The following is a 25,608-nucleotide window of genomic DNA, read 5'->3' as shown; positions in this document are numbered from 1 at the left end:
TTCTAAAGGGGGGATGAGGGGTCTGTTTGCGCAGCTATATCTGGACACATGTCGCTCATGCTTTGGTGTGTCCTCGCATCATGTGGCCTTGATGACGCCAGAGACAGTTAAGCTGTAGCGCAGTAGCAGCCAAGTGAGGGACAAAATAAAATCTGTGGGGACTGTTAGACTGGGAAAACTAGAGCAGCCCTAGCCCTTCAAGATTTATATTATCGTTTCCGTGTTTTGAATCAGGTTATTCATTGTTTTAATGTGGTGTCCACACTAAAAAGTGCCAGTTTGGGTCAAAATGAAAATGACTTCATAAGTTGTGTAATATATTTTGTCATTATTTCCCCTCTCTTGTCACTTGACCTGCATCAACAACATATAATAAATGAACCATGACATTTCATATTAATAAACAGATGGAGGTGTCACAGCAGAACTAATGCCTGTAAGGGCCTCTGACACAACACAGCAATATATCCAATTTGTGGTAAGCCGGCTTGACAGGGAGCGAAAGTCAAGGTAAACAAGCAAAGCCTGCAGACCTTGCCCTCCACGCCAGTCCATACGAGTGAGCCATCATCACTTATCACACCAGCTTTTCAGCCGTAGCCGTGGGTCAAGCACGCGGCCACACCAATACTTCGGTGGCCAGTTCAAGCCTCGGGTTACATATCCTCATTTAGAGGATCAAGCGCCTATCAAGAAGCTTGAGGTGTTGTAGAAGTCAAAGCCTGAAAGCCTGAAAGCCACAAGGTTGCTTTGAGAAGTAGTAACATAGCAGGGATTCCCCTCATATAAATACCAGCGACAGTATAGCCTTGTCAGGGGCATGCTGATATGCAATGTTCACTACTCACTGTAAAGCTGGACTCGATTTGACCCAGACTAACACTTGGTTGTAGAGACTAGAAGATCTAGAATGAATCTGAATTGTTTACGACACATAAGAGTTTCATTACAGGATCCAACTTACCCTGAGTATTAGAAGAAATCAGAGCAGAAGCAGCAGCAGCAGTGGTGAGCGAGGTCAGGAAAAGACTTTATAGTTATTAGTGAGCGATTTGTGTTGGGATGATGTGAAGTCCCCCCCCCCCCCCCCCCAAACACCTGACAATTGCTGCATCACAATGCACAATCCCCTTGTTGATTCGCCCTTAACCCGTGACCCATTTATTCCATGTTATTGTTGTGCACAGGGTCACACCTCAAACACCCCTGATCTGATAGGCAGCAGTAATCCTCTCGGCAGATATCAGACACCTGTCATGCGCCGTGCTGGCTTAGGCTCTAGCGACAAAGACAAACTGTTATGAAGGTGCCTTTTCAGGTCGGGTTCAAAAGTGAATCGATGTCAGTTTATGAAGACGAATTGGAAATCCTTTAATAAAGTAGTATTATTATTATTTATGTCGGGGAATCAGCCGCAGCTTCACATGTAAGGTTGTTTTTGGGCACGGAAATACTTTGTGAGCAGGCTAAGATGCAAAGGGGATCCGAGCATCACCAAAGTCCCTTTGGGTCCAGTGAGAGTGTTATGGCAATTCTTCCAATAGTTTTTAAGACTTTTGGGTTTTGAACAAAGGGACTGACTGACCACCAAACCGATTTTTTTTAAGTAAAAAAGTCCAAGGGGTCAATCTGAGGCTGATGAGTTTTTAATCCAAATATACAAATCACAAGTTTAGTGACCTCCTGAATAAAAAACAAACTTACTTGAAAACAATGGGTTATAGACTGAATGTGTGGACTAGAGGAGGAAAAGTTTTTAAAACATGACACAGAAAACAGTTTGGGTTCAGATACCAGTTATCCAAGTTTTCAACTACAAAATTGGTGGGTTGAATAAAACATTTACATAAACCCTGAACGCAGCATGTCACAGACTATAGGACAGTTGTACTGGACATAAGTGTATTTTTATATTTGGATCATGGTGTCGTCATGGCTCCTGAATCACTGCTGTGACCCCACTCTCATACAGAGGATAAATACAACAGCTACTTTCTATTCTGGTAAGACGTCAGAGGCACAGGACCGTCTGTCCATCCACCTCTCTGTCTGTCTGTCTAACCATCCACCTGTCTGTCTGTCTGTCTGTCTGTCTGTCTGTCTGTCTAACAATCCACCTGTCTGTCTATCTGTCTGTCTGTCTGTCTGTCTGTCTGACTGTCTTACCATCCGTCTGTCTGTCTGTCTGTCTGTCTGTCTGTCTGTCTGTCTGTCTGTCTGTCTGTCTGTCTGTCTAACCATCCACCTGTCTGTCTGTCTGTCTGTCTGTCTGTCTGTCTGTCTTACCATCCATCTGTCTGTCTGTCTGTCTGTCTGTCTGTCTGTCTGTCTGCCTGTGTCTCTCTGTCTGTCTGTCTGTCTGTCCATCCACCTCTCTGTCTGTCTGCATGTCTCTTTGTCTTTCTGTATGTCTCTCTGGCTGTGTGTCTCTCTCTCTCTGTCCACATGTCTGTCTGTGAGTTATGTAAACTGATACAGTTGAGTTCAAGGTTCCAAACAGAGCCACAGACACATTTTTGTCCTATAAAATAGAATCCTTGGCACCTTAGTTGCTCATGTCCCTTTTTCCTCCTCATTTCCTGTCAATTTTCGACTGTTTACTGTCCAACAAAGACTAACAAAATGCAGGGTACACTCTTTCAACAGGACATATACTATTTATAAACGTGATCACTGCTGCCACCCAGTGAATGTTTGGTGCTTTGACATATCAGTTGGCATAAGTCTTTATATTCTTTGAGAAGAAAGAACAAGAAAAGCAAACATTCAGAGAGCAATATAAGTAACCAATGCTGTTCTGTCGATAGGAATGGAAACTACAAACCACACCTGATAAGGACGTCCTTCCTGTGTTTTCAGATGACAGCACCTGATAAATCTGAAACGAATCTCATTGGTTAAACTCAGAGTGCCATCTTCTTCTTAGTGTTTGTTCAACCAGACTCTCGAACCATCTCCTCAGAAGTGTCACTTAGTGTTTTGTATTTACTCTTTAGTTTCTAAAGCTTTTTCTCCTGCATTGTGCAGCAACACCAGCAACACAATGAGCCATCTTCCTTTTTTCTGTTTTTGTTTGACTGCTGGACTCACAGCGTCGTCCTTTCTTCGGATTCTGAACCCACATCAGGACTGCAGACAACCGGTGAGGATTCAAAGTATCTTTGAGCATTATTAACAGATATTGAAGTGGGTTATTTCCAATCATAACGTGTGTGTTTTTCCGAATTTTTTTCAGGGTCTTGCCAATTGTAAAATCAGTGAGTATTTGAATTGTTATGTAGCCTATAGTTAAAACAACAAAATGGAAATATTTTGTGCAATTCTAAGCACTTTTGGATATGACAGTTTTTGGTATTATTCCTAGTAAGGTGGAAAATTTATGCATAATGAGCTGGTGAGGGTGGGACTAACTTTTTTACATAAATGTTGTTCTATTAATCAGAATTTGTAAAGCAGTTAGTTACTATCACGTCAGATTGAAATATTTTGCAGTGCAGCAAAGAAGAGTAGGAGTGAAATGAAATAAGCAGAACTCATCGGGAACATTCAAGTAAATAAGAAGGTTTCAGAAATGTTTACCTTTGTGTCGTGATTAAGTAAAAGTATTGCATATTTGTGGGCAATTTTCCACCATTGCATATTAGTCTGTGAAATGTATCTGAAACTTGATAATGTTTACACTTTTCCCTAAATGCCAGATAACTGTTCAGATAAACACAAGGTATCTCAAGCTCCCAGCGGCCCAATTTGGAATCCTGAGCATGTGGGAGTCATGACTGACGAACGTGGGAGCGTCCCCAGTATGAATGTGACATGGAGTTTAGAGTTAGATGGTAAGTAATGCTAAACTCTGCAACTCTGTGTAAAAGTACTTTACTCTACAATATGCTCTTCTATTCACAGGAGGTGTATTAGACATGTCTGGGTCAGAGATAAATATTTGGGATGAAAAAAGTAATCAGAGTGTGTGTGTGCAGTTTTCTTTCAACATCACTGAACAGAATAATCAAAACCATATGAGGGTAAGCAACATATATCTTTAACTTCTGCTGTAGCAGTGCCAACCAGTATACACATATACACACAGATGATATAAAGCATTTATGATTCTCATTTCTCTATCAGTGGAAATTTTCCTTGGACGGAGTTGTTGTCGAGCCTGAACATACATACGCAGTGTCAGTTGTTAATTTACCAGAACCCAAGAGTAGCGACCTCACTATCAGAAAGAAAATTTTTATCCCAGGTGAGTTTCCTTCATGTCTCGCTCATCAAAAGTACATTTTATTTTCTTAGTTTTTGTCAGATATACATTTTTGGGGATTTGTCACATGATTTAAATCATATTCGCACAGTTATAAAGAAAAAGTTAATCGATTGCCATCTATTCAATTAACAATTGCAGCTTTGATTTTCAGTTTCACTTTCAACATGTTGTTTATTAGTTAAAGCAACAGGACACTTTATACTTGTTTATCTTATAGTTTAGATTTTTTATGTTATTTCCCCAGTTCACAGATTTTGTTGCTTTTTTTTATTAATGGGGTACGACAGGAAGTTTAAAACCTTCTAATCAGCTTCTTCTCAATCATCAGGATGTGGTGATAGCAGAATCCAAACGGCTCAAATGTGTGTCGAAAATGGTAAATTTCTCATTTTTACACTTCTCCAGTTTTAATGCAAAACAAGAAGAAATCCATTGTACTCTTTTGCCTATTTTATTTCAGGTAGTCTATGGAAGCCTCACATGACCAAAGCCATGTATATGGATGAGGAAAAGAAAAAGTTGTTTGTCGTTTTGGGTTTTGAGGCAGCAGAGTATTCAGAGAGATACCAAGTCTCCATCCAGAGCCAGACTTTCCATTATTCACACAATGTCTCAAAGGTAAATACACCAAATGTCTCCCATTTCACCAGTGATGACCAGAATAACTGTGTGAGACCTAATTTATACGACCATAAACCAGAATTTATTTTCTTATTCCATTAAACAAACAGGGGAACCGAACATCACTGAACGTGACCTTTGTGTTCGGTTTTTGGCAGCTCCCAAAGTGTGACATGTTGTTATCGGTGAGTTCGGTTTTGATTTAATCTCCCATCCTCATTAGTTAACAATGTAATCTAACTTTCAGAGGAAGAACATCAACATTTCAGTGACTTTACTCGGCTGTTTCATAGATTCAACCCTTTTTTATACGATGCAAAAACAACTGTCAACGCCACGAGACAACAATCAAAGAGTGTCCTTGTAAGTACCTCTTTTGACCCATTCTCAATGACTCGAATCAGTGACTCCAATCCTTTTGCTTGTGACCCATTAAAATGAAGCACAGTTCACTTGTTACCCTTTGTTGCAGCATTTCTGAAATTATTTAAATATATTTATTTCAAACCCCAAAAAATGGTAACTCATAAAATATAAGAAAACAGATGCAAATTTAGGTATGAAAACTTTTTAATTACCTACTATAAATATTTTCACCAGCCCCTGTGATTTAAAACCATTGCATGAGCGCCAGACCTCAGAACTGGAATCACTGGTTTCATTATGTTTTGACTAACTTTTTGTATTTACATAACGATGTTTCTAATCTCCATCTGTTAAACTTGTTTTTTGGTCAGATTATCCACAACGGACTGTCATCATAAAGGCATCGGTGGGCCTGTTTGTCATTGAGCTTTTTTTTTTTTACTTCCTGTGGAGAGCATGTCATAAAGGTTTGTCCTCGTATACTTAAACTTAACTTGAATTCAATCAAATTAGGCGATCATTGAATTCAAACTTTATTTAACTGCATACTTGTCCCAGGTTCCCTGAACACATCCTCATCTGCTGCCAGACACCAACCAGAGGGTTTTCAAATGCAGGAGAGAAAACGAGTCCTGGTCCTCTACTCCCTCGACCACCCCTTGTACAAGAACATCGTTCTCAAGCTCTGTGGCTTCCTTGCAGCAAAATGCGGCACAGAAGTGGTGCTGGATCTGCTGGACTCTGCCAGACTGGGAGCACTGGGAAGGATTCAGTGGTTGGACTGGCACAGAGAGCAAATCGAAAACTCCTCAAATAAGATACTACTCCTGTGCTCAAGAGGGGTACAGGCCAAATGGAGAGCCATGTGTGGAGACAAACAGGTTATTCTGAGGGAGGACGTCCACTCACCTGCAGGCGACATGCTGACTCCAGCCCTCTGCCTCCTGGTGCCACATTTCATCCGATCTGCATCCTATGAAAAATACTTGGTGGCTTATTTCGATAATGTTTGTTCAGAGGAGGACGTTCCTTCACCTTTCAACATCGCAGTGAGGTACAAGCTGATGAAACAGTTTGAGGAGCTGTTTTTCAGGATCCTGGACACTGAGAAGCATGAACCAGGCAGAATGAACCACATCGAAGGGCTTTCAGAGGACGTGTACCACCAGTGCCCCTCGGGTAGAGCCCTGCAGGATGCCATAGAGGCTTTCCATGCACACCAGCTGGAACATCCACACTGGTTTGAGGAAGAATCACTGGAGAGCTCAGAGCTGCAGGCTGATGAGCCCCACATGACCAAGCAGCCTGACAGATCTCACTCCGTACCTGACTCCACCCAAGTAATCAGCCATGTAACCACCTGTGACACTGATTTCACTGCTGACAGAATGGCACTCAAAGGACCCGAGCAGCTGTTTATGTGCTCCTCAGCTGAGTTCAGATCTTACTGTTGAGGAAAAGCAGCCGGTTTGACTGCTTTGACTTACCAGGAAAATACTGAGGGTAGCACTTCACTTATGTAGTTTAATGACAACTACGGCCTGATTCAGAGTCAAGAAAAGGATCTCTAAGTACGAATAGATATGGGCTCATCCATAAAATAAACTAGAAAGGCACAATAGTGCATACCAAGGCTCAATAGTCCATTTAAATTTACAGAAGGTCCCGTAAATAGGCCAGATTTTTCTCATCTACACATTAATTATTCAGTGGAAAAATCCCTCGATCCATAGCTAAATATAATGAGTTCTTTACTGACCCATTCCACATCCTAAGTTTCATGGTAGTCCTTCCAGTAGTTTTTGTGAAATCTTGCTGTAATTTGTTGGTAGAAAAAAAGACCGGAACATTTATAATTTCTTTCCAGACTTTATTAAATCTATGTACATGTTTTTATAAACAAACATGTGATATACCGTGTGTTTTACCTTGCTGCTTGTTGCATTGATGTCTGATGTCAGTGTCACCAGGAGACAATTCCAGACTGGAGTTTAGAGCACAGTGATCTGTGGTTGATGCTTGTGGGCTGTGTAAACAGTGTTCAGGTCAAAGTTCAACCCTCTGGGCAAAGTTTCCAGTATTTTAGTTGCATTGGAGAAGGTAAGCACTAAACTCTGCTGGGGGAAACTTGGGGTAGCTTTTCAGTTAATGTTGATGGCTTCTTTCCAGCACTTTGATGGTCAGATGGTTTAAATGTAATGTTGGTTTGTATCAATCGATGTCTGTGATCTTCTCTGTGTCATTAATGAGGTGTTGTTTACAAATTAAAGCTTTTAAATGAGCCGTGTTAACAAATTTGATATGTACGATGAACCTTATTTGCTTTATGCATCAAACACAACATTGACAGTGTAATACATTACATCCCACCATCTTCTGTGTGTAGATGCAGTGAAATAGGAGTAAAATGTGATAATTACACAGACACTGGCTGTGGACTTTGGGTGTAAGTTTTTGAGAGTGGCCCCAAGAGGGGGATGGTGTTGGGAGTTTGTCCCGACTTAATGGAGCAAAGAAAATCCTCACAATAGCTGGTTTGGACTTGTGCCTTGCAGTGCCAGAAAACACACAAACACACACACACACACACACACACACTGCGGGGTGTGATACAGCTTGCGGGAGCCTGTTTGATAGTTCCTGCAAGAAATTGAGGTAATATTGTTTTTGTTCTGATTTCAACAAACATATTACCTAAACAGATTTTATGTGTGTTCACAGAATGGACACACTTTTTTTTCAATATATAAAAGTCTACAAGAAATTGACCTAATCAACCTTATTGTCTCCTTAGAGTCTTAGCGTTTGCATTTTTTGGTTGCTTTGAAGAAAACTTGCAGAGGTGATGATCATCATCTGCTCAGTTTTTATCTTATTTTTAATCAAACAATGAGAGAGAAAATGTCTCAATCAAAATCATCTGAACATCTTACTCATAGAAATTGACTGCTCATGTTTTGGTATTTATGCAAATAGGAGTAATACTGGAGGGGATAATGACATTATCAGGCTGTAACAGTGAAAGACAGTTGATCAAATCAAGTGGACTGATCAGCTGACTCTGCTTTTTCCCACTGAAGTGTTTTCAGGGTTTCCCTCAAAATCTGAGCAGAATGAGGAGAATGCTGAAGAGCTTCCCTGCACTCGTCCTGAGAAGAGGAATCACAACGTATCAGAGCACATGGTGCAAAAATGGTACATTTATCTGTGATATCTGAAAAAATATATATTGCACACACAGCTCAAAGTGTAACGATGCTGATAGGGATGACAATTTGTGAATATCTCCCCTCAGACAGCCTCTACAGAGTTCATCCATCTGTATCACAGGCGCTGGCAGAAAACAAACCAGTGGTTGCCCTAGAGAGCACTATTATCACACACGGCATGCCCTATCCACACAACCTGAGGTACACCTGCAAGACCTTCAGGCGTCAACACACTCTGATACCAGCAGCTACTGTTGAGTTGTTTTCATCCCTGACAATGATCCCTCTTGATGTAATCGCACAGCACAGCAAAGGAGGTGGAGGCCATCGTCCGAGCTGAAGGGGCCACTCCAGCCACGGTTGGAGTGATCGAGGGCAAAGTGCACGTCGGCCTGTCGTCAGAGGAGCTGGACCACCTCGCGCACTGCAGGAGCTCCGTGAAGGTGTCCCGTCGTGATCTGCCATACGTCACCAGCAAAGTGAGGCGATTCAGCTCAGATAAGAACAGTGCCGGAAGAAGTTTTCAGATTGTTTAACCTAAAGTAGAAACACAAAAAATCTCCCTTTCATGTAAATGTCCTCAATTCAAAATCCGAACCCCTGGTTTCGTAATAATGTTGCCACTGGGAATTCATACCGGTCTGATATACATTATGGCTGACCTGGTTGCAGGGTTTCATCCGCTTGAAATAAGTGAGTTTATATTTCGTTGTGGTGTGGTGCAGTCAGTCCTGAATGTATTTGTGTGTTTTCTCAGGGGCTCACTGGAGGAACGACAGTGTCAGCCACGATGATAGCTGCCCATCGGGCTGGCATCCCTGTGTTTGTCACAGGTGGTATCGGAGGAGTTCACAGAGATGGAGAGAACAGTAAGATGACACACACTATTGACAAATATTAATGATAGACAGACTATATGGTTTTCGCCTCCTTTTACATGGAGGTCATTCTCAAAATAAACAATGACGTCCTCATATACCGAACCGATTTGGTGACTTAAGCCTGAAACATGCTTCTGCGTTTTCACGGGCCCGTAAGCGCAAGAGCCCTTCCAGGTCCCTTACGTGCTTATGTATCCCTCCTTACGTGCTGACGGGCGTTGCCCTGCTTTTCTAAAATTTACGGCAAAGCTCCGCAAGCTCACTCAGCCCGCAAGGCTGTGATTGGTCTGCTCTACATCCCTTCTGGAGCTGCATTTCCGGTTTCATGCCCCATAATACAGGCAGAAACAACGGGAGATTTAGAAGAATGAATATGGACCAAATAGAAGAGCGTTTGGCAGAAGAGATCCGAAAGTATGTCCACCTGTATAACCCGTCACCGACTGGCGTATTTGTCCGCCTGAAAAAGGCTACAAGGAGCCGCAGTAGCTATGTAAATAAACAATCGATGAAGAAGAAAGAAGGCGTCTCTCAGGTCGTCTTCGACAAAAACCATTACTCCGCCTAGTGTTCTGGCGCGGAATTGCTTTGTAAGACGCGCAACGGTTGGGGAAGCATGAATGACAACGAGTCTTGCGCCACAGCGACGTGAAAAGACGCAGACGCAGTCGCAGAAGCATGTTTCAGGCTTAAGACCATGAACAGATTCAGCTGCCGAGGGCCGAGCCCACCTGGTGAGGGGATAGTTCACTCTGAGGAAGACCTTCCTGTGTATTGACACCAAGACTCAGGATTGTGACTTTGACTTTCCTTTTTTTGGGGCACGTTAAGAAGAATAAGCTGTTTATTTAAGGAGCCATAATAGTTACATAAAGTCTTACCATTAGCCTCCACTGACTAAATGATTGTTCCTTTAGGTCTGGACATCAGTGCAGATCTGACAGAGCTGAGCAGAACTCCCATCGCTGTGATCTCTGCTGGGGTCAAGTCTATTCTGGACATTGGTCGCACCCTTGAATTCCTTGTAAGAATATGGAGATCATTTTTAAATACTATTTGAGTGGACACTTTTTATACAGCCAAATATGTATCAGCAATATTTTGTGTTGTATTATTTGAGATGTGTGAATGAAACTAAAATGGGTTATTCCTTCTGCTGTGTATCTTTAATCAGGAAACACATGGCGTCTGTGTAGCCACTTATGGGAAGTCAAAGAACTTCCCAGCATTCTTCTCTCCTCAAAGTGGATTCACTTCCTCGTGCCAGGCTGAAAACCCTGCTGAGGCTGCAAAACTCATTGGTATATGAACAGTTTATATCCTGGAGATTGTCCTAGAGTTTAAAGAGATTTTGTGTCCAGGCATATTAAAAACAGAATATGTTTCAGTTGGTAAACCCATTGTACAATCCGTTTGTCATGTTTTGTGTCATTTTTTGTTACATGTCTGGATGTCAGTTTTCTTTGTCTTTCAGCAAGCACTCTGTCCCTGGGTCTTCAAAGCGGTGTCCTGTTAGCGGTGCCCATCCCAGAGGAGCATGCAGCCGCTGGCCTGCAGATAGAGGAAGCCGTCCAGGCTGCTGTGACAGAGGCCAGGTACAGAAATTCTGTTATACTCTTGTAATCTGTCGCCCTCTCAGCACTCATTTTCTACATCAATGGAGAATTTGATGGGGAAATCCTCACCTTTTGTTTGTTCCCTCAGCAATAAACAAATCACTGGAAGAGATGTGACCCCATTTATTCTTCAGAAGGTCAATGAGCTGACTAAAGGAAAGTCCCTTCAGGCCAGTATCCTTGAGAAAATCTGAAACCATCAACCAAAGAACACAGGAAACATGATCATGTCAAATTCTTAGAAAAAAACGTTTAAGGTAGATTGATGAATGTGATTTCTCTCAGGCTGGCAGAGTTAAACTACAGTCAACTTTAGTGTCTACTGCTGATGACCTATGTGCTCTAATACACCGTCCTTAACCGGGGATGTTTCAAGACATCGCTCTCATTCATAACAATGCTCGAGTTGGAAGTCAGATCGCCTGCGCACTGTCAGAACTCATGAATGAGAGAAAGTTCAAAAGTAAAACTCATCATTCTGGAAGACACACATCACAATCAGAATCAGATATCGTGAGTACAAACACACATGTTGGAGTATTTCCACAGAAGTCATATATTGGCAGAATACAGAGACTGTAGTGCTTTTATTTTACAGGTTGTGATTGGAGGAATAAATGTAGATTTCATTGCCAAAGGAAAAGCAAAAACAATTCACGTAAGTTTAATTTACAACACATTTATCCAAAGGTCTTATAACAATATAGTCTGAGAGCACTTGTTACCTCTTTCAGTTTGGACAGACCAACCCAGGAAGTGTGTGTCAGTCATTTGGTGGTGTAGGACGGAACATCGCTGGTGAGATCTTTATCTTATTTTCATGCACGTTTTCATCAACACTTTAAAACCTGATTTTGTCACATTCACTTCTGTGGTGTTTGTCTTCCAGACTCTCTGAGTCGATTAGGCCACAGGCCTCTGTTCATCTCAGCTGTTGGAGCTGACTCAAACGGTGATGCCGTATTAAACTACTGTAAACATATGGTATGTGCACATCAACAGGTGACTGTCACTAAGCAGGATTAAAATTCTTCTTACTGAATTATGTAAATGTTAATTTCTTGTTTCTGAAAGAACACCAGTGGTGTTGCCAGGCTGGAGGGACAAAGCACAGCTACTTACTGTGCTGTCATCACTGAGAGTGGAGAGCTGAGCCTCGGCTTGGGCGACATGGACATTCACCAGCAAATCACAGAGCAGTGTGTAAGTTGTATTGGCACATATATCAATTAAATTCACTAGATCTGGATTTTTATTCAGATCTGCACCAAATTGCACACACTCATAAATATGAATTACCTAAATATGTCGGGTTAGAGTTGAACAACGCCCCATCTCACAATGTTAAAGAAAGTGAAAAAAGAAAAAGAAGAGATCCTGAATCTGAGCCTACCTGCACAGGTTCATATTTAATGTGTTTGATATAAATATTCTTTGTATTATTTTGTTTACATTTATAGATAAACAAAACACCTTTCATGAAAATAATTAGCTGCATTAGTTTTCAATCTATATTTAAATGTTTTACTCTCTGAACCAATCCCTAAAATTATTGTTGTATTTTATGTGTAGCTGTGAAGCAGCTCTGTTATTAGAGGAATGTAGAATTAAACATCACTTATTTGATTACTACACTTGTTTTAGAATTATTCTATCTTTTATCTACATTTTCTAGGTGTCACAGTTTGAGAAGCAGCTTTTATCAGCCACTCTTGTGTGTCTTGATGGCAATATCCCTGTCTCCACTATTGACTATGTTTGTGGTGTTGCCAAAAAGCACAACATCAACGGTAAGCATTGGTAAGACGGTGACTAAATGATAATAAAAGATTGTCAACACAAGGTTTATTTGATGTATACCACTGATGTGTCTCACAGTCTGGTACGAGCCAACTGATTCAGAAAAGGCTTGTAAGCCTTTCCTGTCTGACGCCTGGAAGTCTCTGTCCTATTCGTCTCCAAACCTGGCGGAGCTGTGCACCATGAACAAAGCACTGGGTATCCAAACACCTGAAGGTAAACAGAAGTGGACAGAGAGGCAGAAAAATAGTATTGAATGGTTCAACTGTAGACATTTGGACCCACCGTTGTTAGAGTTAGGTCACTTGTTAAAAATACGAACAGTGTGACAGGCTGCGGATGTGGTTTTGTCTTGTGGGGTGGCAGTGCTGCCAAGTTCTCTGGAGGAGGTGCTTGGTGTTGCTGTGGATCTCTCACGCCCCCTTCTGGAGCATCTTCACTGTCTGGTGGTGACTCTGGGGGCTCATGGCGTGTTGGTGTGTGGAGAGCAGGACGCAGACTCAGTCAACCTGCAGCCAAGACAACAGAGGAGGGTAAGGACTGACTGACCATACAGACAGTGTAATGTATGGGGATGGTGATGATGACGATGATGATGATGGTGACGATGGGGTTGATGTTGATGTTGATGATGTTGATGTTGATGTTGTTGATGTTGATGTTGATGTGGATGTTGATGATGATGATGATGATGATGTTGATGATGATGATGATGATGATGATGATGATGATGATGAAGAAGGTTACCAGAACAGTAAAAGTGAGGATAGTTTTTGCTACACTTTCAGAGCAGGAAGCTTTGTGCTGTACATTACCCGGCGCTGACCGTGACGGCAGAGGAAACAGTGAATGTATCAGGAGCAGGAGACAGGTGCTAAAACCTTTCTCCACCTTCTTTCTCTTCCCTTATTTTTTCTTCTGCAGCTACAGTTTCAGAAACTTTTCATTTCCAATGATCTGTATTCTCTCTGCCAGTAACAGTTCAAACAGCAGACACTCATCTATGCTCTCTCTTCAGTCTTGCTGGTGCTCTGATGGCAGGGATCCTCCGGCGGCGTGACACAGACATCTGTGTTCGGATGGGGCTCTTGGCTGCACGGCTGTCCCTGGCATCACCGCACCCCATCGACACAACGCTCACTTTTGACTCAGTAGATCTGAACAAAGTCCAGACTCAGAACTGGCCAAAACCGAGCTACAGGTGCATATAGATTGAACATACTTTCAGTTTGGGACATTGACAGAGAAACATGTGAAGAATTTGGATTGTTTAAACAGATGTTTCAGTGTTTTATGATTTGCAGCCTTGGATTCATATGAAACCAAAATGAAACACTGAGTAAATAAATGTAATGTATGATAACACGTAACACAAATTGTATTTGATATTACTGATTCTTTTGATGACCCCTTAACTTGAGCTCATGATTACAAATCCTTGTGAATAAATTATAAGAATAACCATTATAAGGTTCTCTAGTGTTTTGATTTCTTATACTGCAGAAAACTACATATTGAACAGCAGTGATGGAGGAAGTAAGCGTTTGTGTCTAGCCTGTTAGTGCTAATTTTACTTTCAAAATGTGATTCTTGAGAAAACTGACTGAAAAGAAGAATTGTTCTAAACCTTGGATGTTATGTTTATATAGAACTTAGATAAGAATGTCTGTTTTTATTAATTTAATAATACTTCCATCCATCTATTCATTTTATACTGCATATATATAGGCTCAGAGGGTAATGATAGATAGATAGATAGATGGATGGATGGATACATACATACATACATACATACATACAAACATACATACATACATACATACATACATACAAAAAACATTAGCAGCAGTCGTTGGGACATGAGTATGTTATGATATGTCTTTCATTATTCAGACTCAGGGTCCAGATAAAATACAAAACAATTCCTGAACATAAAATACATACAATAATGACAGCAATTTGATATAGATGATCATAACTTAATAATCTTGGTTAATATTTCCATGACACATGATTCATACTTATATCTGCATGACCATAAAACTGGTATTAAACAGACTAATATAACGTGTGATATTAAAATGCGTATTAAAATGTCAGTATTCAAATAAAAAAACTTTAATTGTGAAGAACTGCACTTTTAATGCACTTTGCCGATTTGCCGTCATCTCATGAGTCCCGTTCCACATGTTGGCAGAGAACTTTTCCCGGAAAACTCCGTCTCCCACAATGCCCCTGTCCTCCTGCGCAGACTCAGTGGCACAGCATACTTGCCCCATTCCCTCCTCCCAACATTAATGCTAGCTAAGATGGTGGTTTGAGCGTAAATTGTCTCTACAATACCAAGAGAAGAAAAGGGGCAGAAACATCTTTACAGCCTTTTAATCACAGCAGACCAACTCGTCTACGGTTGTCTTAAGTGACCGTCCGTAGAAATTTGGACATTTCACATACACTGGGCCGCAGTCTCCGCCCAATCTGGTGTGACTCCCTCGGAGTGGAATCTAAGCTAAATACGGACAGGGTAAGTGACGCTAACGCTAGCCAGGCTGCTAGCCGGACTAGCCAGCACCCAATCCCCCTCATCAATCACAGGAGAGCTGGGTCTCCCACGACTTCACACGCTGACGCGAGAGCTTCCCGGAGACTGTGAGGGCACCGTCCGTGCTGTGTTAATGTCGTGGGAGCAGTGTCAGTTGTTTACTGTGTCAGTAACCCTCCTCCAGTCCAGCGCTAGCCTGTGTAGGCCGCGCCGTACGTCTTCATGATAATGTAGCACGCTAGCGGCTAGCAGGATTCAAGCTGTCAGTTAGTATGTAGGATAAAGAGTAACCTGGTGTCATGCGTTTATTCATATGTTCAACACCAGTAACCAGATGGCATTCACATCTGTGTGTTTTGTTTTGGCTGGTTACACATCCAATAACCCTGGATATCCGATGCTAGCCCGACCGGCTTCTTTCGCCTAATTTGCGCCCAATGTTAGCTTAGCCTATCGTTAGTCAAATAACATCTGTCATTATGTGGGATCCAGGAGACAGAACTGTTACAGTCACCAGCCTCTCTATCTGGATATATAGGCTGAACACACGACTTTAGCTTCCAGCTGGTGTCCGCAGGTGAAGCTGTGACTCCCGGTTTACATGAGTATTCACCAGCTGCCAGCTACAGTAAAAGGGAAATGTTGGCATTTCCCTGTCATCATCCACTGGGGTTATATCACAGTGACGGCAGCGGTGTTGTCACACGTACACACTGATAGGAAAGCATTTAACCACTTCAATCGTAAACAAACCCCGATTCCTTTTTAAATTCCCCCTGTAAAGCCCAGGATGACTGTGTCGTGTTAGGTACTGTCAACCAGATACAACCAAAGATACCACAACATCCGCAGCAGCTATCGGTAGTGCTGCTATTAGCCTGTGTGTTGGGATGGACATTCATTTTTCCACTTTACTAGCAGAGGTTTGAGTTTGTTCAGATTTACACTTCTGTCTGAGTATTCATAATGTCTTGATCATTAAAGCAGTTGCAGATAAAGCTGAAAGGATTAGTCGACTAATCCATACATTGAGAGAAAGCTATCACAAATGATTCTGATCCCAAATATTTTCAGGTTTCAGCTTCTCAGCATGACAATTTTATCCTTTTCTTTGCCAAATGACTTCCTAAACTCAATCTTTTTTTGTGTGTTGGTTTTTTAATTACTTGTGTTCGAACACAGTAAGACATAGGATAAAGCTGCCTTTAACTTCCACTATTTTTTGTTACTTCATTGCCTAAATTATTAATTGGGTAATTTAGAACGTAATGCAGCCCTACCTGCAGATCATTTTTCTGTGGATTATTTAATCTCCAAAATATAACAATAGTCTTTTCAAATATTGAATCTACCCTTGATGGTGTAAATTAGGAGATAGAATATAACTAATGCAACGCACTTCAGCTCAACCACAAAATGCAGCCACCAAAAGTTGGATCAACACCTCTTTAAAAAGTTAAATTATAGACTGAACACTATATTTGTCATTATATTAAAAATATATTTCATTAGACTGCAGTAGGTTTAGCTAGATGTAACTAATAACCTGTCAACTGAGTGTTATGTTTCATCTGCAGCTGACTGGGTAAAACTCTGCATGGATGATATTTATATAGTAATATGCCAGTGTTTGTTTAGTCCAATTTTTTTCCTCTGCTGTTGAAGCAGTACCATCCTGCTTACTTGTTAACAGGCTCAAGTACGATAGCACTCAGAAAAGCAAATATATCGGTCAAGGCCCCACAGTCTCCTTAAATCCAAACAAGCTGTTCTTAATTGTACACAGTCATAAATACTCCTAAATATGCCTGATTTCTTTTCAACATCCATGAATTATAACTTATTATATTGGTTAAAATGTCAAAAACACAATGTCAAAGACAGTGAAATCCACCCCTTGATCCAAACCAAAAGGGAACTGTTTCTTCCTTGACACTTACCTCTTCTTTCCACTAAGTTTCATGGAAACTGGGCTTGTAGTTTTTGTGTAATACTGCTAACTAACAAAAAGCAAAAAGCACATGAAAACACAGCCTTTTTGGTGGAGGGTTAATAGTAGAAAGAATTCAAACGGCTGACATTATTAGAGGGAACTCTCAGAATAAACCATCCTTTCTCTTTTTCCGTAGCCCTGTGCTCTGTGAACAACTTCAACACTCACACTAGCCGTTGCCATAGGATGTCCCACAGCCCTGAAATGAAGGATGACCCCATGGAGTGCCCTCTGTGCATGGAGCCGCTGGAAATTGATGATGTCAACTTCTTCCCCTGCACCTGTGGCTACCAGATCTGCCGCTTCTGTTGGCATCGCATCCGCACAGATGAGAACGGCCTGTGCCCTGCGTGCAGAAAGGTTAGGAAACTTTGCAACGATCATGGAATCAGAGAAATTCATCCCAACTGGACACTGAGCTGTCTGTAGTGTCAGCAGAGGGGATGTGCTTTGTGAACACAGGCTGGAAATTAACTATTCAACCCCCTTTTACAATAGCTTTTAAATATCAGTTCATCATCAAGTGAATTTATACCATTAAACGTTTGGCAATTAAAGCCTGTTAAACAAACCACACTGACAACTTCTTTGTGTTTTCTCTGTGTAGCCGTACCCAGAGGACCCGGCTGTGTACAAGCCTCTGTCACAGGAGGAGATCCAAAGGATAAAGAATGAAAAGAAGCAGAAACAGAACGAGAAGAAGCAGAAGGTGACAGAAAACCGCAAACATCTGGCAAGTGTCAGAGTGGTCCAGAGAAATCTGGTGTTTGTGGTTGGGCTCTCACAGCGGCTCGCCGACCCGGAGGTGAGTACAGAGTGATCGCTCACCAGCTAGTGAGACCTGTGCTGCTGGTGTGTTGTAAATTATAACTCTGATATGAATAAGGTAGTGGCTGTGAAGGTAGCTTCATCTTGAGCTTGACTATCATCCACAATGTGAAGATTGAAAAGATCTTGATAGGAAGAGATTTTCATGGACATATAAAGGTCTCAGTGCAGCCCCCATCGAAGCCTAAATCCTGTGTTCAACATTGTGTATTTGAGAAGTCACAGTCTATCAAAGCTCTCTGCTAATTGTTATTTCTTCACCTTGTGCCTACAGGTCCTAAAACGACCAGAGTATTTTGGGAGGTTTGGGAAAATCCATAAAGTGGTCATCAACAATAGCACATCTTATGCCGGTTCACAGGTGAGTGGTCAAATCCTACTGACTGGATGAACACGCAGTAGATAGGTTTATAAACTTTATCAGAGGTTAATCAATATAATTTATTTGAATACAGAAAACCTGTGTTGTTTACTCATTTGCTGAAATGTTACTTTGAGTTGCTTAATATTTTTGTAGCATTGTTTTAGGTATCTTTTTTTTTTGTACTTTTTGTATATACATTTTTATAATTTAAAATAAAACGTTTTTATATTATTGGATTATTAAGTAGCCACTGTTTACTTTTCTGTTTTTTCAGGGGCCAAGTGCTAGCGCTTATGTCACTTACATCCGCTCTGAAGACGCTTTAAGAGCAATACAGTGTGTGAACAATGTGGTTGTTGATGGCAGAACACTAAAGGTAAGAATCCTCATCAGTTGAACTTATATTTTGACAGTCCAGCTTTTGTATGGCTCTTAATTGGCTTTGAACAGTTTGAAAGATATGCAGTGTATATAAGGATTAAACAAAAAATCTGGCAGAAAAGTCCTTAATTTTTCACATAATTTTTCACATGTTTTCTTGTACCATTTTAACTCTGCTTGTATCTGTTTTTGTATTCCAGGCTTCTTTAGGCACAACAAAGTACTGCAGTTACTTCCTTAAAAGTATGCAGTGTCCCAAACCTGATTGTATGTATCTACATGAGCTGGGGGATGAAGCGGCTAGCTTTACTAAAGAGGAGATGCAGGTAAAAGTCTTAATAATACATCTTCGCTCTGTCCTGTATGAGTCGTTAATAGTTGAAAAAGCAGTCATCTCATGTTGTGTCGTTTGTTTTTAGGCGGGGAAGCATCAAGAGTACGAGCAAAAACTCCTCCAAGACCTCTATAAAATTAACCCTAGCTTTCTACAACCTCCAGCATGTGGTACAGAGAAGTCGAAGAGTAAATCCAACTCCACACAGAGGTCGTTTTGTCATTTCTTCTATGTTCCTTGTCCTATTACCTCCACAGTAGCTTGTAGTATTGGGCTAACTTTGTTTTGATTTCTCCTGCTTTGCAACAGATCCAACAATAGCAATGGGAAAGATGGGTGGCCAACGCTGTCAGGGCATAACAAACTGGCCAATGGGCTTTCAGAGGACCGCAAGTCCCCTCCGCTCCTAGACTATCTAGACCAAGACGTTATTACTTCAGATGGGCTAGATACAGACCTGGGTCCTGGTCAGCGTACGAGCCTGTCCCCCTTCTCCTCAAACTGCGACAGTAACAGGTAACACGGACCACTCCTCGTCAGTACTGCTGTATACTCCAAAAAATGATTTATCATCTTCACAGGGTCCACATTGTAGAAGATACTATTTTCATTTCTCAGTTTTGTTACGAACCATTTCTTGTTATGGGGAGGTGTCAGCTAAATGATATGTAATGTTTCGGAGCCAACAAGCTATGAGAGTACAAATATAGGGAAATACTGCACAATCACCGCATGTCAGGAAGCATATATTGTTTTCCATCCTTCGGTTTACAAGGAGAGGTTTTCTTCTGAAATACCACAAAACTAATTTGACTCCAGATTTGATTGTCCGTTTTCGGAATTTAGCGCTCGTATTGCTTGGGGAGTTTTACCAAGCTATTCTAGGCTACTCTTCATTATCTCTGTGTGGGCTGGCTTTACGTCGCTCAGAAAACATTCAGCCAATCAGAGCAGACCAAGAAAAAAGGCCCCTGTATGAGAAGCATGACAGAGGATATGTCAAACTGTATAGAGATACTTCTTTTGGATATCAAAACTTAAGATAAAACGCTAGAGATGTAAAATATTGTATCTAAATAAATGTCTTTTCTGTCCTTAGTCCCAGTGACAAACCTTCAGAATCAATGGGTATGGTGAATGGAGAGACTTTACAACCGGTAAAACTACTTAAACTATTATTATTTCAGTTACATCTAAATAACGGTAACTCTGCTCTGAGACAGACGACCTCACAAGCATTTTTGTTCTCTTTTTTTTTTTTTCTAGATGCCCACCAGTGACTCCCCCTCTCCTCCCCCGGGTTTAACCAAGCCCAGCCTGGTGGTGCCCATCAGTATGTCAGACCTCACAGCCCGTTCACCCTTCGAGGGTGCGGCAGCCGAGTCCCAGTCGCTCTTCTCAGACAACAGCAACTTCAGACACCCTAACCCACTCCCTGCCGGCCTGCCCCCCTTCCCCAGCTCCCCCCGCGGCAGCTCTGACTGGCCCATGACCCCTGAACCACAGAGCCTCTTCACATCAGGTAAAATTGAGATTAAACGAAATGGTTGTGCTTTTAAAACCGTGACACAAAGTCACAGCAACATTTATTCTGACTATTTTTTTTTCATAATACAGTGGCCATAAGCTTTGTACACCATAATATTGACACTAATGGTGGTGTCTTATTACTTTAGCATTGTCTGCTGTTGCAGGCTTTGTAAATTGTTCTTGATAATAAAACGAGCAGACTGCCTTAGAGGGCTGCCCCCTCTTTACAGATCAGTCAATCTGTAGTCAGAGACATAGTCACCATATACTCGATACATTTTTTTTTAAATAGGAAATGACCTATGATTTAATAGTCTTCACTGAAGGATGTCTCTGGCTTCCTGGTAGTGCTCTTAAATATGTTAGTCTTGAAAAAGATTTCAAAAGGTCTTTCGAAACACATTGCAGAGACAGTTTGAGGGATTTAGCCTGTTACCAGACAAACTGCCAATTTAGTGCACAAGGCTGAAAATAATGTGCTGAAGATAAAATTGTTACTGTTCTTCAACCCTTTGATTACAGTCATAACTCTGGCCTCCTTTGAATAGTTAAATATTATTACAAAGTCAGCATAAGAGCAAGAGATACTGAACCTAAGCCCAAACTGTGTAGAAATCCAAGTATTTTAGCCTAATTTTTTTATAGGGAATAGTAGCCTGTAGTAACACTTTTGGTGTCTTCTAAAATGTTTTGAGCAGTCACAGATGTAGCTCTAAATGCACCACACAATGGCAGTCGGTCATGTAAAATTTTCTCACTTCAACTTGTATCTGTCTTCTCTCCTCGCAGACACAATACCAGTGTCTTCTTCCACAGACTGGCAGGCAGCCTTTGGCTTCGGCTCGTCCAGCAAACAGCAGGATGACGACTTGGGCTTCGATCCCTTCGACGTCACCCGCAAGGCTTTGGCCGACCTGATAGAGAAGGAGCTGTCGGTACAGGATCAGAGTCCCTTGTCCCCGGGGCTCCTCCCCCACGGGAGCAATCACGGTCCCGGCCTGCCACCCCTCAACGCAAGCGCCGCCTCCCATCACTTCCCCAGTGGCCTGCCACGCCTTCCCCAGCTCCACCACAGAGCCATCTACAGCTCGTTCAGCTTCCCCGGCAGTCAGAACAGCCAGGCCAGTCAACAGCAGCCAGCTGCCAGACACCCCTGGATGGGCATCCCCACAAGAAATAACCTCACACACTTGAACCACTCAGCCAGTGCTGCCTCACACAGTAATTTCCTGGACCTGAATCTGCCCCCTCAGCACAACACAGGACTGGGAGGGATCCCCATTTCAGGTACAGGACACCTGTGTCACTTTTCATGTTAGAATCCTGAGTAGATGCATTACATGATGATGTCATTGAATTTCACAGTGTATGTCCATTTCCTCACAGCGTTAAGATACTGTTTACTATTGTTTTGACTAACCTTTATTGACCTTACGGAGGAAACAGTCGCAGTTCTGTCATCAACCACTAGTCTGTGATTCCGACACCTGAGAAACTGACACATGTTTTTTCCTCTCCTGCAGAAAACAGCGGCTCTATAGACGGCTTAAATGTAAAAGAGTGGCAGGACGGCCTCAGAGCTCTCCTGCCCAATATCAATATCAATTTCGGGGGTCTCCCAAACTCCTCTTCGTCTTCATCCTCCTCATCCTCCAACAGTGTTAATCACATCGGTGGGCCGACAGGGCCAGTAGGTATCTCGCACAGCCTGAGCTGGGATGGTACAGGTAGTTGGATGGATCCTGCTATCATCACAGGTAGAAACTACAATGCAGGTCATTATATGATTTAATAATCCCAATTTTTATATTTCATTATTTGGTTTAGTCATCACATTTACAAAACTGTTTTATCATTTTTGCTGAGAATAAGGATAAATCAGTTATCACAATACTTTCTGATGAATATTTGTTGTTGCTCAAGGAATTGTATTAGCCTTACACTCTTTGTATTTCCTCCCCCCCATCCCCCCACAGGCATCCCGGCCTCGGTAGGCAACAGTTTAGACTGTCTCCAGGACGACAACCCACCACACTGGCTCAAATCCCTGCAGGCACTCACAGAGATGGACGGCCCGTCCAGTTCAGTTGTGACCACGCCCCAGCCCCACCACAGCGGCCTCCTCGACGCCCACCTCCCACTCCACCACAGAGCCGCCGGCGGCTGGGCTCCCTACATGCCCACACCCACAGCCAACCCCGCCAGCCAGTACCACTCCCCGCCCCCAGGCTTCCAGACCGCCTTCAGACCCCCAGGACAGCCCGCCACAGAGCTGCTACAGAGTGCCGCCGTGGACCGCCACTGAACACAGACTACAGCAGTCACCCCATCCATTCCCTCACTACCACTTAATACCCACTCATCCTGTACCCTGTTCTGCCCCTCCCCCCCAATGCAATACACACCAATCTGCAGAGTATGAGAAATTATTAACAAAGTAACAAACATGCTTTCTTTTTTTTCTCTTCCCCCCTCCTTTATTGTCTACTCCGAATGCCTATTTGTTTTTGTTTCTGTTTGTGGCACACACGTTATCAAGACCCTTTGTCTGCTACCATCACCAATCCTTAGACCTAGTTCTGGGCTTTAACATGGGTAATCATTGAGTTGCTTGCCGTTTTACGGAGAGCACAAGAAAAAAGTAGAGCATCAAAGCGACCAGTGGTGACACAAGAGTTCACAAACTCTACAAACTGGCAAAGAAACAAATCAGCTGAGGTGGGGTCTTTTAAAAAAACAAAAAAATTACGTAACAGTAAGCATGAACAACATTTGTGTTTTTTGAAAGTTGAAAGTTGCAATTAGGTTTTGAGGAATGAAACAAGCTGTGAATCTGCTCTTTGAAGCTTTGCCCCAAAGACCCTCATCCTCCCCACTTTTACAGGAGACTGAAACGGTTAAACCTTGCAGCTGAGAAGCGGATAAAACAAGGCGAGAGAGAGAGAGAAAAAAGGGGTCGGCACTTAGCTTTTTTTGAGTGTTTTTTTTCTTTCCAATGAAATGTCCCAAAAAAAGAAGCTGAGATTTGGTGAAAAGAGGGTGAATGCAGATGACACATGGGAGTTGAGGGCACAGGCTATGCATGGGCTCCCTGTTAGGTAGGGACACAAATGGTCTGCCTCAGAGGCCACTTAGCCCACATTCCCTTCAGTGGAGGGCTCTCAGTAGCCCCGTTCTGCTGGAGGGACATTTTTGCTGAACCTCTGTATCAGAGGATAGAGCACTGCCTAACCGCAGGGAGCCAGGGCTTTGGGAGATCGTGGCACACATCCTGAGCAATAGGGCTAGACTCTTACTCACAGTGCCACTGTGTGGTACCTGCAGTAGCTAGCCCTCATATGGACAGCCACCGAGTAGACAATGATTAGGCGGATGAGGAAAATGACCCACGATGATAGTGAAAGGGTTAACAGGTACCCTTGTTCGACCCACAAGGGCTTAAACGAGGCCTTAAAATGAACTGATGAGAGAAAGGAGTGAGTGAAGGGAGGACTCTAACGATTGCTGAAAATTATGCAATATTGTATTTGACTTTAGCAACTGTATGTGAGCGTGTGTCATAAAGAAAGATGCAGCAAGACAATTATGAGTACTGAAGTAGTGGTTATTTTAAGGAGCTCTCACCCATTAGGATTCGCGACCGGCCTCTCGGACCACCGCCGTTTTTCTTTTTTCTTTTTTGAAGTCTTAATTCTCTCATCCGTGTTCGCTCTGTCTCTCTTTCTCTCTCTTACCAACCCCCTCCCCACCCCACCCCCCTCCTGCTGTTCTGTATTTAACAGTATTCACAAAATGAACAAACTCATCCAGGAGAAACCAACCACAGAGTCATACAATGGGTTTTAACATGATGTTGCGAGGTTTAAAAAAAAAAAAGAAATCGAGGCGCTTACGGGGGTCAACTGTCCTCTGCAGGTCTGGAAAAATGAACCTTAAATAAAACTGAAAACTCAGAGCTGGTGTTTGTCTAATGTTGTGTTCTCATCACCATGACTCATATGTGCACGATTTTAACTATGAAAGTGTCACCACCATATTATTCATGACTGATCTTGTAAATCACACCTATTTCCTATTCCCAAAGTCTTCCACTAGGGGGCAGATCACTCTGTTACTGATGAAGCTCTGCAGTCAAACTTTGGGTCAGCACACAAGGTTACACTGAATGACACTCGGATACAACACTTTTCTCTGATGCATCATCTTTTTTTTGCTAAATAACACTGTTAAATTTCACGGTATTTAATAAGCACATTATATATATATAAAGTTCCGAAGGAGGCTTTGATCATATGTTTTATTTATAGCAGCAAGCGTGCAGATCTCAGCAGCAAGAGTTTGCAGCCCTTCAGCTTATGCAGCAGCAGGTTCCTGCAGCACTTTATTTGTCCTGTAGGACTAGTGACAGACAAGAGGAGGAGCACAACTGATACAAATACTTTACTGTCTCAGCAGAAATATACTGTACCTGAATCAGGTGTCTCTGGATTTATTAGTGCCCACAAATCCCTGATTCCAGTGTGTTTTTTTTTTCTCTTATATTGTAAAGTTCCCATCATTTTGTGAGCGTTGGGGAGTGTAAACAGAAAGTAATTTTTTTTTTTTTGTGGTTTAATTTCCCAACCTTTGCCCTCATTTGAGACACATTAAGATTTTTTACAACCAGACAAAGATATAATGGCTTTTTGTTTTGGGCAAATTCTATAGTGTTTAAAAGTTTAGGTTCTGCTGGAAAATCTAAAAATAAAGATATACACCCGTAAACATAATTTGCAAATAAAACAGTAACTTACTTATATATTAATAAATATAGAAGAAATAACGATATTTAATTAGAATCAGTGGAAACATGGACTCAATAACATTATGAATAACT

At 42.0% G+C, this 25,608-nt stretch overlaps 3 protein-coding genes across 6 annotated transcripts; all 3 read left to right on the top strand.

The window, feature by feature from the left end:
• Positions 1–2,920: 2,920 nt before the first annotated feature.
• LOC128444832 (interleukin-17 receptor A) lies at positions 2,921–7,549 on the top strand. Its single transcript, XM_053427493.1, has 11 exons — positions 2,921–3,142; positions 3,236–3,257; positions 3,699–3,833; positions 3,904–4,022; positions 4,126–4,246; positions 4,596–4,643; positions 4,728–4,885; positions 4,999–5,073; positions 5,182–5,251; positions 5,626–5,721; positions 5,813–7,549. The coding sequence occupies exons 1-11, from the start codon at positions 3,044–3,046 to the stop codon at positions 6,706–6,708; spliced, it is 1,839 nt and encodes a 612-aa protein (XP_053283468.1). The 5' UTR covers positions 2,921–3,043; the 3' UTR covers positions 6,709–7,549.
• Positions 7,326–14,230, top strand: zgc:136858 (uncharacterized protein LOC678543 homolog). 3 transcript variants are annotated; one of them, XM_053427492.1, is made up of 19 exons: positions 7,326–7,354; positions 8,335–8,449; positions 8,550–8,664; positions 8,768–8,942; positions 9,221–9,332; positions 10,262–10,368; positions 10,519–10,645; positions 10,819–10,939; positions 11,049–11,134; positions 11,337–11,473; positions 11,559–11,618; positions 11,695–11,758; positions 11,850–11,944; positions 12,035–12,163; positions 12,636–12,750; positions 12,839–12,976; positions 13,127–13,293; positions 13,549–13,631; positions 13,779–14,230. In XM_053427492.1, the coding sequence occupies exons 2-19, from the start codon at positions 8,368–8,370 to the stop codon at positions 13,969–13,971; spliced, it is 2,106 nt and encodes a 701-aa protein (XP_053283467.1). In that variant the 5' UTR covers positions 7,326–7,354; positions 8,335–8,367; the 3' UTR covers positions 13,972–14,230. The 3 variants fall into 3 exon arrangements, with proteins under 3 accessions (XP_053283467.1, XP_053283465.1, XP_053283466.1); XM_053427490.1 differs by lacking the exon at positions 7,326–7,354 and adding an exon at positions 7,360–7,433; XM_053427491.1 differs by lacking the exon at positions 7,326–7,354 and adding an exon at positions 7,362–7,449.
• Positions 14,231–15,018: 788 nt separating this feature from the next.
• Positions 15,019–24,685, top strand: cnot4a (CCR4-NOT transcription complex, subunit 4a). Of its 2 annotated transcripts, none has more exons than XM_053427524.1 (13): positions 15,019–15,284; positions 17,432–17,655; positions 17,903–18,100; positions 18,398–18,484; positions 18,762–18,863; positions 19,069–19,194; positions 19,288–19,412; positions 19,512–19,718; positions 20,302–20,359; positions 20,469–20,724; positions 21,522–22,019; positions 22,256–22,489; positions 22,709–24,685. In XM_053427524.1, exons 2-13 carry the CDS (start codon positions 17,482–17,484, stop codon positions 23,035–23,037), a joined length of 2,394 nt encoding a protein of 797 aa, XP_053283499.1. In that variant the 5' UTR covers positions 15,019–15,284; positions 17,432–17,481; the 3' UTR covers positions 23,038–24,685. The 2 variants fall into 2 exon arrangements, with proteins under 2 accessions (XP_053283499.1, XP_053283498.1); XM_053427523.1 differs by having other exon boundaries at positions 22,256–22,507.
• Positions 24,686–25,608: the final 923 nt, after the last annotated feature.

Source organism: Pleuronectes platessa, chromosome 7 (genome assembly GCF_947347685.1).
Source record: "Pleuronectes platessa chromosome 7, fPlePla1.1, whole genome shotgun sequence".
In the NCBI taxonomy this organism is placed as follows: Eukaryota; Metazoa; Chordata; class Actinopteri; order Pleuronectiformes; family Pleuronectidae; genus Pleuronectes; species Pleuronectes platessa.
The sequence above is the reverse complement of the archived record's forward strand: the minus strand, read 5'-3'. Positions and strand labels throughout refer to the sequence as shown.

Coding starts and splice junctions, on each gene's coding strand:
- LOC128444832 (XM_053427493.1), top strand. CDS start 3,044: ATGAGCCATCTTCCTTTTTTCTGTTTTTGTTTGACTGCTGGACTCACA. Junction 4,247..4,595: donor AAAGAAAATTTTTATCCCAG/GTGAGTTTCCTT, acceptor CTCAATCATCAG/GATGTGGTGATAGCAGAATC. Junction 5,252..5,625: donor AACAATCAAAGAGTGTCCTT/GTAAGTACCTCT, acceptor TTTTTTGGTCAG/ATTATCCACAACGGACTGTC.
- zgc:136858 (XM_053427490.1), top strand. Junction 8,665..8,767: donor CCCTATCCACACAACCTGAG/GTACACCTGCAA, acceptor GTAATCGCACAG/CACAGCAAAGGAGGTGGAGG. Junction 12,164..12,635: donor AGCAAATCACAGAGCAGTGT/GTAAGTTGTATT, acceptor TACATTTTCTAG/GTGTCACAGTTTGAGAAGCA.
- cnot4a (XM_053427523.1), top strand. CDS start 17,482: ATGTCCCACAGCCCTGAAATGAAGGATGACCCCATGGAGTGCCCTCTG. Junction 18,485..18,761: donor CATCTTATGCCGGTTCACAG/GTGAGTGGTCAA, acceptor CTGTTTTTTCAG/GGGCCAAGTGCTAGCGCTTA. Junction 18,864..19,068: donor TTGATGGCAGAACACTAAAG/GTAAGAATCCTC, acceptor TTTGTATTCCAG/GCTTCTTTAGGCACAACAAA.